Below are 18,250 nucleotides of genomic sequence, written 5' to 3' on the forward strand. Positions count from 1 at the left end.
TGGTCTGGGAAGATCCCACATGCGGTGGAGCAACTAAGCCCGTGAGCCACAACTACTGAGCCCGCATGCCACAACTAGTGAAGCCCGCGTGCCTAGAGCCTGTGCTCTGCAACAAGAGAAGCCACCACGAGAAGCCCACGCACTGCGACGAAGAGTAGCCCCCACTCACCACAACTAGAGAAAGCTCGTGAGCAGCAGTGAAGACCCAATGCAACCAAAAATAAATAAACAGATAAATTTAAAAAGAAAAGATGAAGTTGTATGTAGACTTTTTAAAAAGTTGGGTCTCAACTCAAATGTCACCTCCTCAGAGAGCCCTTTCCAAATTACTTGGGTTAAAACAGCCCTCTACCCCTTGCCAGTCACTCTCTCTCATACAACTGACTGCCTTTCCTCACAGCATTTTCCCTTACCTGCTATTTTCTGTTCTTTATTCACTTGTTTGTTGTCTGTGTTCCCCACTAGAATGGCAGCTCTGTGAGAGCAGGGATCTTGTCCATTCTGTTTACACTGAATCTCCTGTGGCTAGAACAGTGCCTGGCTCTTAGTCAGTGGCTGTATTAGTTTCCAAGGGCTGCCATATCAAAGTACCACAAACTGGGTGGCTTAAAACAACAGAAATGTATTCTTTCAATGTCCTGGAGACTAGCAGTCCGAAATCAAGGTGTTGGCACGACCAAGCTCTCTCCGAAGGCTCTCGGGAAGAATCCTTCCTTGTCTCTTCCTAGCTCTGGTGGTTGCCAGCGATCTTTGGCCCTTGGTTTTGTACTGCATCACTCCAGTTTCTGCATCTTTCTTCACATGGCCTTCCTCCCTTTGTATATCTCCTCTGTGTCTCTGTTTCCAAATCTCTCTCTTTATCAGGACACCAGTCATTGGATTTAGGACCCACCCTGAGCCAGAATGATCGCATCTTAACTTGATTACACCTACCAAGACTCTATTTCCAAATAAGATCCCATTCACAGGTACCAGGGGTTAGGACTTCAACATATTTTTTTGAGGGGGGGACACAATTCAACCCACAATAGCAGCCAGTAAATATACTGAACAAATGAGCTAGCGTTCTCTGGAAAAGTGGTATAATATGATGAATTCTCAAATGGGTTCAGGCAAAGGGTCTGGAAGTCATCATTTCCCCCAGGTTTTGCTATGATCAAACAGAACATAAAATGTCTTTTGTTGGCTGTAGTAACCAAAGTAGCATGTCCAGGTCAAGGAAAATAGTGGCTCCAATGTTCTAGGCACAGATTTGACCTCAGGTGGGATATCGAGTTTTAGATGCCATATTCTCAATGTTCTTATATATTTAATTTATGAGAGTAACGTAATGACATTATAAATACATTTAGAAAAGAGAGAAAAGAAAATCAACCATAATCCCACTTCTCTAATGTACCTTAGAGGAAATTTATGTGGGGGTCATTCCGGTTAGAGGGAACAGCAAGTACACAAGCCTTGGGGCATAAATGAGCTTGGTGTGTTCAAGGAGCAGAGAAGGCAGTGCAGCTGGGGTAGCCACGTCCCGCCAGGTGTTCCAGGTCTCATTCTGGACATCAGCTCCCAAATCAACAACCTTCCTTCTCTGGTAATCCTCCCCAAACACACTAACCCAGGAGGGGGCTGTGGTGTAGACCTGGTGTGTGTTAAGAGGGAAGGGGATAATAGATACAGTTGGGTCCTCTCTCCAAGGCATTTGGAATTGGGAAGGATAAGGGTCAAGCAGTCTCTCTGTGAAGCTCTGTGACCCTGGAAGCGGTGAGGAAGATGCTGTGTTCTCCACTTCAACCAAAGGCAAAGGAGGCAGGTCAGCAAGGAGAGCAGCAGGGTTGCTGAGCCAAGTCCAGCCAGTTAACTTCCGGGTCCATCCATCATGGGAGTCAGCTGCATTCCTGCCTCAGGTTCCAGAGGGCTTCCCTAGAATCCCTATCATACTTTCTCATTCCTTTAGCTCAAGTCAACCACTAGAGGAGTGTTTTGAGAATGGAGTTCTGTGGTCAAATAATTTGGGAAACAGTGGGTTAAATCAAATATAATAGCTTTTTATCTGCAGGACTTCTCAGAGCCTTTAATAGGATTAGGTACATTCAAAAAGGAACTCTCCAAAAAAGGAACGCAAGTGAGATGCATTTCCTACATTGACTTCCTAGGTTACCTTGGGAAATGTAGTGTAACAGAATGTTAAGCTGGGAGGTTTCAGCTTCTGCTTTGGCCAGTCCTGGAAGACCAAGAACAACAGAGGAGGGTCCAGCTATTATGACCACTAGGAACACACGTGTTGCTGAAAAAACTCATCACAGCCAGTAATTTTATCCAGGAAAGAGGAAGGAAAAAGCCAGAAAGACAGACAGAGAGATACCTGAAGGACAGAGGAAAAGAGAATTCAGTTACATTGTGCTTGCTGTCCGTTGGGTCTGGTCCTTCAGTAAAACTACTGAAAGAGCATAGAATAATTCCAAATCATTTGTCAACTCCAAAATCACATTCCAGTAATCGATGTGCTCACTCAGGTGAGCCGCCTAAAATGTATGCCACCCACAAGACCTTCACCTGCTCTGATCATTCAGAAAGGATTAGGTAGAAACCTTGGGCTTCACAACTGGCCGCCAAGCACCCCAGGGCTTGCTCATTATTTCTCTTGTTAGTCACCATCGCTTGCGGTACCGGGCGCCCCCAAATGAGGAGGACTGGCCCGGCCCGGGAAACTCCCGGTCTGATTGATGCAGAGAATGATGTTCCAAACTGACACCCAGCACAGAGGGTGGGAGTGCAGGGTAGAGAGTGCTGTGGGGCAGAGGAAGGACCCTGAGCTCGACCAGGTGGGGCGGTGCTAGGTCTAAGCTTTGTAGGTGCAAGAGGAGGGGGCAGCGATACAGGGCTCTAAGGTCCACCCAGGGAGCTCAGACACAGGACGGGGCTCACCCTGGGGCTGGGAGGCCCTCGAATGCCCAGGTAAGAGCCTACTACACTCGTCTGCACATTGCAGACTGGGTGTAGGAAACAGGTTTTAGGGGATGTTTATCCATGACAACCCATTTGTCCACATGCCTCGGTGAGTCATCAGCTGCCTGGGGTAGGACCTGGGTGTGGCAACTGCAACCTCTTCGGATGCCTGCGCGGGACATTGCGTCTGAAGGCTGCCTCAACACAAGGTTGCTTTTTTACACCTCCTTGGCGCCCGCTGAGCAGCCTGACCCCGCCCCCTTCCTCCTGGGCCCGCCCCCGGGGGCGGAGACATCCGGAGCTGCGGGCTGGACAAGGAAGGGAGCGCGGCGGCGGCTCAGCGCATTCCCAGTTTAGAACTCGGGAGTTTTGGCCGCGGAAACTGCGCGGGCGAGTCAGCCAGGGAGTCAGCCAGCCTCCCCCTTGGAGGACAGATGTGACCGGGCGTCGCGGCTCGCGGACCTGACCTCAGGTGAAGCTCTCGGAAAGGGCAGACGGAGACGAAGAGATGCCAGCGGAGGAGCCCTGCGCCCCCGGCGCCCCTGGTGCCCGGGGGACCGAGAGCGCGCCGGGCCCCGAGCCGCGCCTGTCCAGCCAGCTGCTGCCCGAGCTCTGCACCTTCGCGGCGCGCCTGCTGTTCTATCTGGCTCCCGTCTATCTCGCCGGCTACCTGGGGATCAGCTTCACCTGGCTGCTGCTCGGCACCCTAGGGTGGATGTGGTGGCGCAGGAACCGCCTCGGGAAGCTCGGGCGCCTGGCGGCCGCCTTCGAATTCCTAAACAACGAACGCCAGTTCATCAGCCGCGAGCTGCGGGGCCAGCACCTACCCGCCTGGGTGAGCCGGGCCGAGCCGGGCGGGGGTCGGAGGTGGGGCGGGTGCCCTTGAAGGTTCGGAAAGGAACCTGCGGTCTTTCGGGGAGCTGGGGTGCTCAGACCCGAGAGAGGGAGGGAGCCTGGAGACCCGCACACCTGGTCCCCCACGGATCGCGGCGCAGAGACCCTGGGGGCGGTGGCCGTGTCCCTCGCCGTGGCGCCCCTCGGCCTCATTGCCACTTCTGGTCCGGCTGTGCTGGCAGCGGGAACCTGGGTTTCACCTGAGGGCCCAGAACCTGGGAGAAAAATTACGGGCGGGCCACACCCAGGAGAAAAACAAGGGCGTCTGGGACTCTGCAAAGTTAACTCGTGAGGGAAGCAGTAGACACTTCCACCCGCCTGTTGAGTGAAAGAAGAAACGCAGGGCACGGCACTGACAAATACAGCTGTGACAGAAGCTGGCAGACTGGTTGCCTTTGGCAGAGGCCCGGTCAGAGGGAGGGGCTAGAGATGGGAGTGCCGGGATGGGGTTGCCAGGGGGGAGGGGAGAGGCCGGTGGCCGCCGCGCTGGCTCGCGGGCTTCTCTCGCTCCCTCGCCTGGTAGAGATGCTCAGACGCACCGAGACACACCCACACACACACTCACACTCTACAGCTACAAAACCATCTCCTGGTGTGGAATGGCCTGGACTATGGCTTCTCAAAGGCTTCTGGGTCCTGAGAATCACTTGGTCCACTTAATAAAAACAAGTTATAGGCCTCACCTCACAACCCCCAGGCGGGACTGAGGAACCTCAGTCTTATGATTGAGTTGGTGAGTTTGGGCCACCAACTGCAAGAGGGGCATTCAGTCTAAGACTTGGTCTGCAGCAAACCCCCTTCTCTGGGTGATGAACTGGTGTTGGTTGTCTCTGATTTCTTCCAGAAACATTCAGGCACACAGGGAGAGGTGTCCAGAGGCCACCAGACCCCTCATTTCCCCTGGCTTGAGGCCTGTACTCTAAAACCCAGCCAGGCTATAGGTGCCTCACACTTGCCCATGACAGTAACATCTGAAGTGGGATGAGAAGATATTAGAAAGGCCTATGTATACTTATTTTCTGTTAAAAGAGAAATTAAGCCTTATTGCATTAGTTTTCCACGGTTGCCATAAAGTACTACGGAGTGGGTGGCTTAAACAACAGAAATGTATCAAGATCAAGGCATCAGCAGGGTTGGTTTCTTCTGAGGCCTCTCCTTGGCTTGTAGTTGGCTATCTTCCCTTGTGTCTTCACATGATCTTCCCTCTATACTTACCTGTGTCTGAATTTCCTCTTCTTATAAGGTCATCAGTCAGGTTAGATTAGGGCCCACCCTAATGGCCTCATTTTAACTTAATCACCTCTATAAAGACCCTATTTCTAAATACAGTCACATTCTAAGGGACTGAGGGTTAGGACTTCAACATATAAATTTTGGGAAACAGAATTTAGCCCATAATACTAATATATGGATTGACAGTAAAGCTTTGTAAATAGGTTTACATATCTATTGGGTAGCAGCCATGGAGACAGTGTTTGGGGCCTGTCTCGCCCAGACCTTGGTTTTCTTGCATGAAAGGGTATTGATGGCTTGTGATCGTGGAAAATGTGGACACAGAGAGCAGGCTTGGACCTGTTCACACTCCTTGTTCACTGTTGAGGGAGCCCAGGCTGCCTGTCAGACCTCTGTCATGACCCCCATGGCAGCCTCAGCCCACGAGGGTGGGCCCGTGATACCTCACCAAGTGACATCCCTTTCTTTCTGCCCCTCCTGGTGTTAGGGAGGCCTCCAGACACTTAGCTGTATGCAAAGGCAACGTTTCTGAAATTGGGGTAAGAATCAGATTCTGTAGGGGCCTTGACACCCCCAATCCCCCAACACCCCCCACCCACAAATGCCACAGAAACCGTTCTGGCTCCTCTTGGGGGAGGGGTCCCTGGAACTACGTGGACGTAGCCAACAGGGAGCTCAGCCTGATGGATGAGACAGAGCACAAGACAGTATCTCCTGGTTCTCACCCCATAAACCACACCCCAGGCCTGACCCAGCTGGGTGCAGGGACACACAGAGGAAGGTGATGATGTCTCACCTCCCAAGAGGGCAGTCTGGGGCGGGAGGCAGATGTGTAACAGGTAGTTCCATAGAGGTCTCAGGGAAGCTGGAAACAGGAGTCTGAACAGGGTCCAGTCCAGGGTCAAAGGCCTGGAGGGAAGGGCACCCTACCTGGTTTCCATATCAGATTGTCCCCAGACCACAGCCTCCTGCCTCCTTGGCAGGGTCCTGGGAAGGCCTGGCCTCCGCCTATGTTCTCCAGGCCCTTCTGGCAGGCTTGGCTGGCCAGTTTGCAGGGCCAGGGCCTGGATAACCTTTCAGATTGAGGCAGTGGTACCACAAAGGGCAGTCCAAGCAGAAGGGGGCTTGCGAGCACAGCATGGAGGCGCCGTGTGGCTGGTATCTGAGGGCTACTGTGTGGTTCGGCCTGGCTGGCGTGTGCGGTGTAGGCTGAGGGACAGGGGCCAAATTGAGGCAGGTCTGATGGAGGTTGGGGCTGATTCTGAAGGCTGAAAGGAGTCTGGGCAAGGTTTAGGAAAGGCCCTGGAACAAGCAGCATGCAGGGAGGAGTGAAGCTGGAGGAAAGAGACCAGTTAAAGTGATTTGAGCCAAGATGGCCATAGTGGAGACTGAGAGCTGAGGGTGAGAGCTGTGCGGAGGGGGACTCCAGGTGATTGGCGGCCTCTAGAGTGCAGTGAGGGAGGGATCAGGGTCTTCTGCTTTCTGATTTGGGGAGCTGGGTGCCCATTACTGGGACTGGGAATCCAGAATGTGAAGCAGGTCTGGGGAAGTTGGTTGTCTGTGTGAACACCTGTGAAGAGCACGCACATAGACGTAAATGTGGGCTTTTGGACCCGCCTCGTGAAGGTTTCCAAGCCCAAGGATGATGTGGAAAATCTGGAACCTACTTGTTTGAATATCCTTCTTCTGGCCTCTCCCTGCCTCCTGAGGACACCCACTGTTTATGAAGACGGAGGGACGTGGCTCCCGTGTGGTAGGGACAGAGTGACCCTTGTCCACAATTTCAGAGCATGGTGTCTCTATCTTACACGTGGACCTTTCAGCACACCTTCTTCTTGTTTTGAGAACTGGTGTTCTTGCATGAATGGGGATTGATGGCTTCTGACCTCCTTTGAGAAGTATTTTTACTAATTAACCTGTAGTCAGGGGGTTGAAGAAAAGGTCTTGAGGGCCTCGCAGCCATGCAAGTCATCACCCAGCACCCAGCGAGTGAGGGTGGCTCCCAGCCCCCCTGCTGCTTGCCCGGCTATGTGTGCACCTTGCTCTAATTTGCACCAAGTCCCTGTGAGGGGATGGAGGCCAAGGCCAGGCTGAGCCAGAGCCCAGAGGCCATCGCTCTCCCCTGCCAGGCCACGGCGGTCCGTTCTCAATGGAGCTGTTCTTTTCAGCCCCATTAGACTCCTCAACACTTCGCTCCAAGCTGCTGCCTCCGGGTGATCAGAGAAGTTGCTTTCCCTCACTGGGTCTCATTGTCCCCACCTGTAAAAACCTGTTAAAGGAGGTTGTTTCTGGTCCAACTTCAGAGAGACCTGCTCCTCCTCTGGTTCCCTTCCATGGAACATACAGCTCAAGGAAGGGATTCTTCTGCTTTAGAAGGGGTCACGAGTGAAGATGCTGGAGAGCCCCTTGGCTTGTGGACATGGCCCGGCCACATGGAGAGAAGGCAGTTCGTCTTCTGAACAGGGGAGCGGCTGCTGCCTGCTGTTTACATGCGAATGTTCCTCCCACTCAGTTTTTAGACATATTTTTCAAGAAATAAGGAGCCTTGGGCTTCCCTAGTAGCGCAGTGGTTGAGAGTCTGCCTGCTGATGCAGGGGACGTGGGTTCGTGCCCCGGTCCGGGAAGATCCCACATGCCGTGGAGCGGCTGGGCCCGTGAGCTATGGCCGCTGAGCCTGCGCGTCCGGAGCCTGTGCTCCACAACGGGAGAGGCCACAGCAGTGAGAGGCCCACATACTGCAAAAAAAAAAAAAAAAAGAAAGAAAAGAAATAAGGAGCCTCTTCGATCAGCCCACCTTGCCAGGGCTGGGGGCCGTGGACAGCACAGTGACCAAACTGGAGCCCTTGATCCCACAGAGCTGGTGACACCCCAGCTCCACCACTCACCTAGCTGTCGGCCTCGAAGGCTCAGTTTCTACACGCATTTGCGATGAGTTGAGTCTGAAAAGCTGCTTGTTCGAAGCCTGGCACGAGTACGTGCTCAGGGGGCCTGTCACTGTATCCTCCTCAATTTCCCAGGCCTCCTAACTCTCCCTTTTTCTAATATGAAACTCATTACCAAGTGGCCCAGCAGCAAACGTGGCTCCAGGGATGGACGGCTGCCGGGGGCAGCGCCTGTCGGAGACTCCAGCCTGGCCCTCAGCCCTTCCTGGGGTTCCGTTCATGGAATTCCAGCTCTAGTGCTCCAGAAACTTCCCGTCTGGTCTTCAGAGTCAGTCCTTCATGCTCTGGGCTCTTCAAGACCCTTCCTGGGGTAACTTTTGCTACTTGACGCCTCCCCGCCCCCGAGGCCTGGGCCCTGGCTGGAGTCCAAAGGCTGCCTCCCGGATCTGTACATGATCTGCCCTTCCCTGCCCCATGTTTATGGGTTGCTCGTTGAGCCCGAGACAGCAGGCAGAGCTGGCCCCTCTGTGGGAATGTCCCCGGTGACTTTGGGGGAGCCACTGGGAGGTGTGAGCTACGCCCCGATGACCCGTGAAGGCCGCCACCCAGCTACACAGAGGAGCAGGGGACTGGGGCCTTGCCTTCCCTTCTGCCTGCTCCCCCCACCCTGCCATTCAGAGTTACTTCTCCTGGCGGAGTCCCAAGGATTTTTCAATCTCAGGAAACCTAGAGCTCATAGCCCAGAAGTGTCCCCATGTGCTGGAGGAAAGTGCTTCCCCACTCGCCTTCCTCTATGGCAAATAGAGAAGAGACAGTTAAGATGTTTTCTGCCCCAGTGGGAGCTATTAAAGGGACAAAGCCCCGCTGTCTTTACACACCCTGTCACTTCAAGTCAAGGGGATGAGACTTGCGTCCCTCGGGCCACACTGGGAGTCAGGGCTCAGCTCCGGTGTACCCTCTTTCTGTAGGATGCCAGGTGGGACTGAGAAGTCCCATCCCAGTGTGCCCGGGGTCACTGGTCCTTGAAATGCTCACAGTGAAAAGCCAAGGAACTCCTCCAGGACATGGGGTGTTTCAAGACCCCAGATTCACCCACTCCATTCTTTTGCCCATACTGTGTTTACTTTCTAAAGTAACTGGTTAAAAATCTCATTTTTCCAGTTATAAAAGTGCAAATATTCCCATGTTAGAAAATTTGGAAATGGTCTACAAGTAAATATTAGAGTAAGCATTTACATTCCTGCTACCCGGAGATTATACCCTATGTTTGGGTGCACTTCCTTTGTATAAAAGGTCTATGAAAAGTCTTTTGAAAACTTGTACCTTTGAAAAATTTTTTGTTTTTATGTCCTTAACATTGTCTTACAAACATTCTTCAAAAACATTCTTAAGGATTATGATATCCTTAATACGAATAGACCAGAAGTTACCTGACCATTTCTGTAACATCACTATTTTGGTTATGTCCCAGTTTGCCGTTTCTGTGGCAGGCCAAGGTGGGTGGTGTTTCCTCTGTCTGGAATTTCTCCCTTGATCTGTCAGTCTGACTCCCTTGACTCCTCCTTCAAGTCCAAGCTCAGGCACCTGTACTGGAACCCTTCTCTCACACCCACTCCACTTCCCGTGTTGATTTGCACTTACCTATTTTTATGTCCAACTTTTCCTCCAGATCGAATGTTCTTTACAGGTGTGTTTCTCGTTCCTGTCTGTACACTCAGCTCCTCGCTCAGTGCCCAGTTCATATAGGTGTTCAATAAAAATCTGTGGGGCTTCCCTGGTGGTGCAGTAGTTAAGCATCCGCCTGCCAATGCGAGGGACACGGGTTCGAGCCCTGGTCCGGGAAGATCCCACATGCCGCGGAGCAACTAAGCCCGTGCGCCACAACTACTGAGCCTGTGCTCTGGAGCCCACGAGCCACAACTACTGAGCCCACGTGCCACATCTACTGAAGCCCGTGTGCCTAGAGCCTGTGCTCTGCAACAAGGGAAGCCACTGCAATGAGAAGCCTGCACACTGCAACGAAGAGTAGCCCCCGCTCGCCACAACTAGAGGAAGCTTGCACGCAGCAACGAAGACCCAATGCAGCCAAAAATAATAAATAAATACAAAAATAAATTTATTAAAAAAAAAATCTGTGGCATGAATGCCACAGTGAACGTCTGCAATGTAAATCACAGTCCCTGTTTCTCCAGTTCTTTACACAGATTACATATTAAACCGACCTGTCAAAACTTAAGGACTTTAAAGATCCTCATTCCCACCTCACCTTGGCCTTATCAGCACAGAGGAGGATGAAGCAGATGATGATGTTTGGCCTTTTACTAGTTTTATAAGTAAGAGGATAAATTTTTTTTTTTTTTTTTTTTGCGGTATGCGGGCCTCTCACTGTTGTGGCCTCTCCCGTTGCGGAGCACAGGCTCTGGACGCGCAGGCTCAGCGGCCATGGCTCACGGGCCCAGCCGCTCCGCGGCATGTGGGATCTTCCCGGACCGGGGCACGAACCCGTGTCTCCTGCATCGGCAGGTGGACTCTCAACTACTGCGCCACCAGGGAAGCCCAGAGGATAAATTTTTTACCCTCCAGGCTGTACCAGACCTAACTGGATCACTGAACTCTCTGACGACTTAGGATTACACTCAGGTCTCCTCAAAACGACTCTGCAGCTAGCTCAGGGCAGTCCGTCTCTGCTCCGAGCCCTTATTCCTCAGCAAGGGTGACAGGCTCCTGGCACCCGCATTCTCCTCACCGATGACTCTCTCTGGAGTTTTATCTGCTCTGTCATCCTGCTGGGTCCAGCCGACTTAGGCCAGTTCTCAGGCTGGGTGTGCTGTTAAGGAATCTGTGGCTTCTAGAACAGTGCTAGACAGAATTCCAAGCTGGCAAAGCAATTGTTTCCCTTAAGGCACTTTTAGCAGGGTGATGTTAAGCAGAGGAGTTGGGCAGATTTAAAAGCAGTTTTCATGGTTAAATGTTTACCTCGCAGGAACAGAGAAAAAAAGGGATGAAAGTCAGTGCTTCATCAGGAGAAAAGCGAATGAAATGAGGGGCCGTTTTCTGGTAGAGGAGAAACCACTGCAGAGGCAGCCACAGAGCAGGGCCTGTCTCAGGAGGACGACAGCCCAGCGCGGCCTCCTTGTGTCCCATCCCTGCAGGACACCGGAAAAGGGTCTTCTCTCTTCTTTGCGGGTGGGGAGGGGGTCGGCAACATCAGTTGAGTCGTCAGGAGTGCGTGTATAAGAATGCCCTTTGGGCTTTTTTGCAACGGGTTTGCTGCCAGGACACAGGTGTCGTGAAAGCCACCGTAAACCTAAGCAAAAATGGGAAAGGAGAAGACCACATTCACATCGTTGTCATTGGACACGTAGATTCAGGGAAGTCCACCACTACTGGCCATCTGATCTACAAATGTGGTGGCATCGACAAGAGAACCACTGAAAAGTTCGAGAAGGAGGCTGCCGAGATGGGAAAGGGCTCTTTCAAGTATGCCTGGGTCTTGGACAAACTGAAAGCTGAACGCAAGCGTGGTATCACCATTGAAATCTCCCTGTGGAAATTCGAGACCAGCAAGTACTATGTGACCATGACTGATGCCCCAGGACACAGAGGCTTCATCAAAAACATGATTACAGGGCTTCCCTGGTGGCGCAGTGGTTGAGAGTCCACCTGCCGATGCAGGGGACATGGGTTCGTGCCCCGGTCTGGGAGGATCTCACATGCCGCGGAGCGGCTGGGCCCGTGAGCCGTGGTCGCTGATCCTGCGCGTCCGGAGCCTGTGCTCCGCAACAGGAGAGGCCCGCGTACCGCTAAAAACAACAACAACAACAACAAAAAAAAAGAAACAAGAACCCATGATTACAGGCACATCCCAGGCTGACTGTGCTGTCCTGATTGTTGCTGCTGGCGTTGGTGAATTTGAGGCAGGTATTTCCAAGAATGGGCAGACCTGTGAGCATGCCCTTGTGGCCTACACTCTGGGTGTGAAACAGCTAATTGTTGGAGCTAAAAAAATGGATTCCACTGGGCCACCCTACAGCCAGAAGAGATACGAGGAAATTGTAAAGGAAGTCAGCACCTACATTAAGAAAGTTGGCTACAACCCCGACACGGTATTATTTGTGCCAATTTCTGGCTGGAACGGTGAAAACATGCTGGAGCCAAGTGCTAACATGCCGTGGTTCAAGGGGTGAAGAGTCACCCATAAGGATGGCAATGCCAGTGGAAGCACACTGCTTGAAGCTCTGGATTGCATCCTGCCACCAACTCGCCCAACTGACAAGCCCTTGCGTCTGCTCCTCCAGGAAGTCTACAAAATTGGTGGTATTGGCACTGTCCCTGTGGGTTGAGTGGAAACTGGTGTTCTCAAACCTGGCCTGGTGGTCACCTTTGCTCCAGTCAACGTGACAACTGAAGTGAAGTCTGTTGAAATGCACCATGAAGCTTTGAGTGAAGCCCTTCTTGGGGACAACGTGGGCTTCCATGTCAAGAACGTGTCTATCAAAGATGTTCGTCGTGGCAATGTGGCTGGTGACAGCAAAAATGACCCACCGATGGAAGCAGCTGCCTTCTCGGCTCAGGTGATTATCTTGAACCATCCAGGCCAAAGCAGTGCTGGATATGCACCTGTGCTGGACTGTCACACAGCTCACATTGCCCGCAAGTTTGCTGAGCTGAAGGAGAAGATTGATCATAGTTCTGGGAAAAAGCTGGAAGATGGCCCCAAATTCTTGAAATCTGGTGATGCTGCCATCGTTGATACGGTCCCTGGCAAACCCATGTGTGTTGAGAGCTTCTCTGACTATCCTCCTCCTCTGGGCCTTTTTGCTGTTCAGGACATGAGACAGACAGCTGCAGTGGGTGTCATCAAAGCAGTGGACAAGAAGGTAGCTGGAGTTGGCAAGGTCACCAAGTCTGCACAGAAAGCTCAGAGGGCTAAATGAATGTTTTCCCCAACACCTGCCACCCCAGTCTTAATCAGTGGTGGAAGAATGGCCCCAGAACTGTTTGTCCAATTGGCCATTTAAGTTTAATAGCAAAAGACTGGTTAATGATAACAATGCATCGTAAAACCTTCAGAAGGAAAGGAGAATGTTTTGTGGACCGTTTGTTTTGTGTGTGGCAGTTTAAGTTATTAGTTTTTAAAATCAGTACTTTTTAATTGAAACAACTTGATCAAAAATCTGTCACAGAATTTGAGACCCATTAAAAAAGTTTAATGAGAAAAAAAAATGCCCTTTGCGGGACTTCCCTGGTGGTCCAGTGGTTAAGACTCCGCACTTCCAGTGCAGGAGGTGCGGGTTCGATCCCAGGCCTGGGAGCTAAGATCCCACATGTCTCATGGTCAAAAAACCAAAACATAAAACAGAAGCAATATTGTAACAAATTCAATAAATGGTCCACATCAAAAAAAAAATCTTGAAAAAAAAAAAAAGCCAGGCTTCCCTGGTGGCGCAGTGGTTGAGGGTCTGCCTGCTGGTGCGGGGGACACGGGTTTGTGCCCCGGTCTGGGAGGATCCCACATGCCACGGAGCGGCTGGGCCCGTGAGCCATGGCCGCTGGGCCTGCGCATCTGGAGCCTGTGCTCCGCAACGGGAGAGGCCACAACAGTGAGAGGCCCGCATACCGCAAAAAAAAAAAAAGCCCTTTGGAACAGAGGCATGAGGCTTTCTTTTTTTTTTTTCCTAGCAAGGAGGGTGTGTACCTGGGTCTTTGTACATGTGTACATGTGATTCTGTGGATGAGTCTCTAGTTCTGCGTGTGTATGCGTCTGTGTGTGTACATGTGTCTTTGTGTGTCTGTGTATATCTTGGTGTGTATGTCTGCATGTGTGTGTCCACCACGTCTGTATGTCTGTGTGTCTCTCTGTGTCCATACACACCTGCTTCCACGGGAGGAGCCACCGTCCCTGTGTGAGGGAGCAAGCAGGGGTCACCTAGTGACAGGCAAGCTCTGTAAGTGAAGCTCTCCAATCCCGCTGCCTCCTGAGAGGGTCTGGTGGCCAGAAGCTCCTGTCCAGGCCTCTCAAACCCCAGCCCATCTGTGGACCCCACCCCGCAATGGGATGCAGCCGTCACTCTGGCTCCATTTCCTCAACTGCTATGGAATCATTTTTCCTAAAGAGTTTAAGAAATAAAGCAGGTGACCACCCAAAGGGAAGCACCGATGTGGGCCATGTTGGTGGCCTCTGCTAGTCTGGAAATCTTAGACTCAGTTTGATTTCCAATCTTTCTCTCCTCTCTAAGCTGTCATTACCACCACTCTCTTGACAATGTCTAAAAACGCTGTCATTAAATTATTAGCCCACTTTGCCTGGAAGGCTTTGGCCCAAGTGCACTAAAAACAGCGTGACTGTGTTAGTTTAGGGAGGCCTTCCATGCGGGCTGAGGCTCCTCTTGCTGAAACTTCCCCGAGGGCTCCTGCAGGCGGAATAGCAAGCATCTGAGATCGTGGTGATTTGACAGCGGCCCGACAACTTTCGAGTTTTCCAGCCCTGCTTCGGGGAAATGCTCATACCTGTACTACGTCAGTCAGAAGAGTGTTCATGTTTCTATGGAGACGAACCTTCCAGAGCTCTGTCTCCATTTAGAAGTAGATTTTTGTCCATTATCTCCTTGATTGTAGATCCTGTGGGCAGCACAGGAATGAGAAGCCTCACTCCCCTCGGTCAGGAGACACCTGAGGCTGCAGGAAGGGAGTGAGGACACCTTCTAGGGGCAAGGGCAGTGCCTCAGGCTAGGCAGAATTGTGATATTGTGTTTTTCACCTGTTAGCTTTTGCCTCCCTTTGCTCTTTGTGGTCCAAAAGATTTGTAAAAGAATTGAGGGCCATAGGCTGCTGGTAGGAATTTGATGTTCTCCTAGGAGTGACAGCTGGAAACACAGGCTGTGACTCTCTAGCCCTGGTCAGGAACCCCAGGGAGCAGAAAAGCCACCTAGTTCCAGGGCTGGAACAGGTCCTCTAGCCTGGGGGGCCCTGTGTGCTCATGCTTCCACATCCTCCACCGCCAGCATCAGGACAAGCTGGCGAGCTTGTTAAAGATGCAAGTTTCCAGGCCCCGACCAAGAATCCACATTTTGTTTGTTTGTTTGTTTTTTGCGGTACACAGGCCTCTCACTGTTGTGGCCTCTCCCGTTGCGGAGCACAGGCTCCAGACGCGCAGGCTCAGCGGCCATGGCTTACGGGCCCAGCCGCTCCGCGGCAGGTGGGATCTTCCCGGACCTGGGCACGAACCCGTGTCCCCTGCATCGGCAGGCGGACTCTCAACCACTGCGCCACCAGGGAAGCCCAAGAATCCACATTTTCACCAGCTCTCCAGGTGGTGTTTTTATACAGAAAAGTTTGAGAATCGCTCAAACTCAGAGTCTAGCCCTTTGCGTTGCCTGGTGGTTTGAGTCTCTCTTCCTAGCTGGTCCCAAGGACTCCCGGCTACCCCCAGCCTCATGGGAATTGGTACAAAAGTGACTTTAGGACTCAGTCTGACAGTGAGCCATGTGGCTTCTTTTTCTGCCTTCCCTTTGTTTACCTGGCAAGGGAAAGTCACACACAGAGGCTCTGACCGGGCCGCTTTGCCCCACCTCTCTCTGGAGCTCCTGCATTGGGCAGAGTTTCCCGTGGAGCCTCGCAGGCATTGGGCCCAGGCTATCTGTGACTCATTATCTGGGGGCACAGATCTCTCAGCCAATCAGCGGAGGCCAGAGAAACAAGAATCTACGTGGTCCTTCCCCCTCCACCTCAACCACCTTCGCTGTGTTATCCTCTTCTCATCTTCCGTTCCGCCTTCTCAGTGGTCTCCCAAAGTGCAGAGCAGCAGGCACTAGGAGACCCAGGGAATTTGCCGGGCTTTGGGTCAGACAGAACTGGACGCACAGCCCATGTGATCTTGTTCTTGGCATGTACCTGAGGTCAGAAGTGTCAGTGTTCGTACCTCTGAGGTCTGTACAACTTCCATCAAGAATCACCATTTCTGGAGCATTTACTCTGAGTCAGGAAGGGTACTGAGCTCCTTACATGCATTGTTTTATTTAGTTTTCTCAGGAACTTTGTGAAGTTGGTAGTATTGTACCCGTCTTGTGGTTGAGAAAACTGAGGTTTAAAGCGACGGAATTTTAAATGCAAAAGGGATAGGTTAGAAAAACACTGAGAAATGGACTTCAAATATTGATATTTCAGATGGCTTAAGGGGAGGGGAAACAGATGAGAGAAGATTTGAAGGCTGGGCTCAGGTGAGAAAATCTGAGTTCTGGTCACCTGACTGATCTTGGCAAGTGCTAGTCTCTGAGCCTCTCCTCATATGGAAAACAGGGATAATTGCATCTTTGCTGTTCACTTTATACAGTATGAGGAGGATCAAATGAAAGTGTCTGTGGAACGCTTAGCTAGAAAGCATGGCCTACCCGTGAAGGCTCAGGTCCCATGAGGGCAGTCCTCTATCCAATTAGACTTTCTGTAAGAGAGGAAAACAGTGGTATGTAATGTTTTCTTAAGAGGAGTGAGTGGTGGAGTGGAAAAGCACAGACAGACGTAGATCTGGGTCACAGCTGTAGCACTCCACAGCTGGTGATTCTAAGTAACCTCTCAGCCTTAGTTTCCTTATCTGGAAAATGGGTCTACTAAGGGATTAAGAGGAGTATTAAATAACATGAGATAACATGAACTCAAAAAGGCTGAAAATAGGATGAAAAAAATACAACTGGGTAACTTTGAAGCAAAAGAAAGCTGTAGTAGCAATTTTCATCTTAGACAAGATAGACTGTAACTCGGATATATCTTTAAGACAAAGAAAGATGTTATATGCTCATAAAGGGAGCCATAATTAAGATACAATCATCATGGCCATATATGTACTGCATAATATAAACCTGAAATATAAACCAACAGCGAACAGAACTGCATAGAGAAGTAGATAAATCAGCATTTTGGCTTGAAAATTTTCATATATTCCTCTTGGAACATGGAAAATCAAGTAAACAAAAAGTAAGCAAGGAGAAAGACTGATAAAAGGAAATGATTAATAACTTGATCATACATGGGACAACCATAGAAATTAATCATGTACCAGGCCACCAAGGAATTATCACTATATCCCAGTGAATTGCCATCCTACAGACTGCTCAGATCATACAGAAGTTAAATTAGGAAACAAAAATAAGTATAGATATCTCATGCATCTAGATATTTTAAAATATTACTATTTTAAAAAATCAAGGGCTTCCCTGGTGGCGCAGTGGTTGAGAGTCTGCCTGCCGATGCAGGGGACACGGGTTCGTGCCCCGGTCCGGGAAGATCCCACATGCCGCAGAGCGGCTGGGCCCGTGAGCCATGGCCGCTGAGCCTGCGCGTCCTGAGCCTGTGCTCCACAAGGGGAGAGGCCACAACAGTGAGAGGCCCGCGTACCGCAAAAAAAAAAAAAAAAAATCAGTGTTTAAGAGGAAGTCATAATGGAAATTACAAAAACTGAGAGCTGAATAATGATGAATAATGATGAAAAAACTGTTAAAAATTGTAAGGGAATTTATAACTTTGAATTTATCATGAAACAAGAAAAACTGAAAATAAATGATTCAACTCTAAAATTCATAGAGTTGACCCTAAGAACATAAAAGAACAACAGATTCCGATCAAAGAAATAAGAAGGAAGGAAGGAAATGATAAATATAGGGATGAAAATGAACAAAAAAATTTTTAAATAAAGGTAAAGGGGAAAGAAAATTAACAACTGAAGTTCATTCTCTCAAAAGATTAATATAATAGACAAAACTTTGTCGAGCTTGATCATGAAAAAAATAGAAAATAAAATATAGAATGATAAAAGGCAGAAATAACTACAGATATAACAGATTAAAAGAGTAAAATATTGTAAATGACTATATATCAAGACATATGAAAACCTGGATGAACTAGACACATTTCTAGAAACATATAAATGCCAAGATTACCAGACTAAGATCAGTAGACCTTGAATACACCAATAACCTCTAAAGAGAGACATGGTAATTTACCACCCACAAAAGTCTCGGGCTAAGATGGTTTCAGAGGTAAGATATGCTAAATTCCATCGATCAGATAATTCCTATATTTACAAGTTGTTTCAGAAAATAGGAGGATAAGGATAGCTGTCCCACTCATTTTACAATTTATCATAAAACCTTTATACCAAAACTAGATAGGAATTGTACAAGAACAAAAGCTGTAGGTATCACTTTGGATCATTAGTGTATAAAGCCTAAATGAAATATCAGGCCAGCTAAATATTTCAAGTAGGGTTTATCCCTGGAACTAGTGATGGTTCTGTTTTAGAAAGA

The 18,250-nt window shown here is 50.1% G+C and overlaps 1 protein-coding gene and 1 pseudogene across 1 annotated transcript in view; both read left to right on the plus strand.

Moving 5' to 3' along the window:
* The first annotated feature begins 3,451 nt into the window (after window positions 1-3,451).
* The window catches only part of ESYT3 (extended synaptotagmin 3), a 54,616-nt gene continuing 39,817 nt past the window's right edge, over window positions 3,452-18,250 (plus strand). Inside the window, exon 1 of the mRNA XM_065876748.1 lies at window positions 3,452-3,778. Within this exon, the coding sequence (XP_065732820.1) occupies window positions 3,452-3,778 (327 nt within the window). The remainder of the gene's footprint in view (window positions 3,779-18,250) is intronic.
* Window positions 11,293-12,889, plus strand: LOC136121909 (elongation factor 1-alpha 1-like; annotated as a pseudogene).

Source organism: Phocoena phocoena, chromosome 4, assembly GCF_963924675.1.
Source record: "Phocoena phocoena chromosome 4, mPhoPho1.1, whole genome shotgun sequence".
In the NCBI taxonomy this organism is placed as follows: Eukaryota; Metazoa; Chordata; class Mammalia; order Artiodactyla; family Phocoenidae; genus Phocoena; species Phocoena phocoena.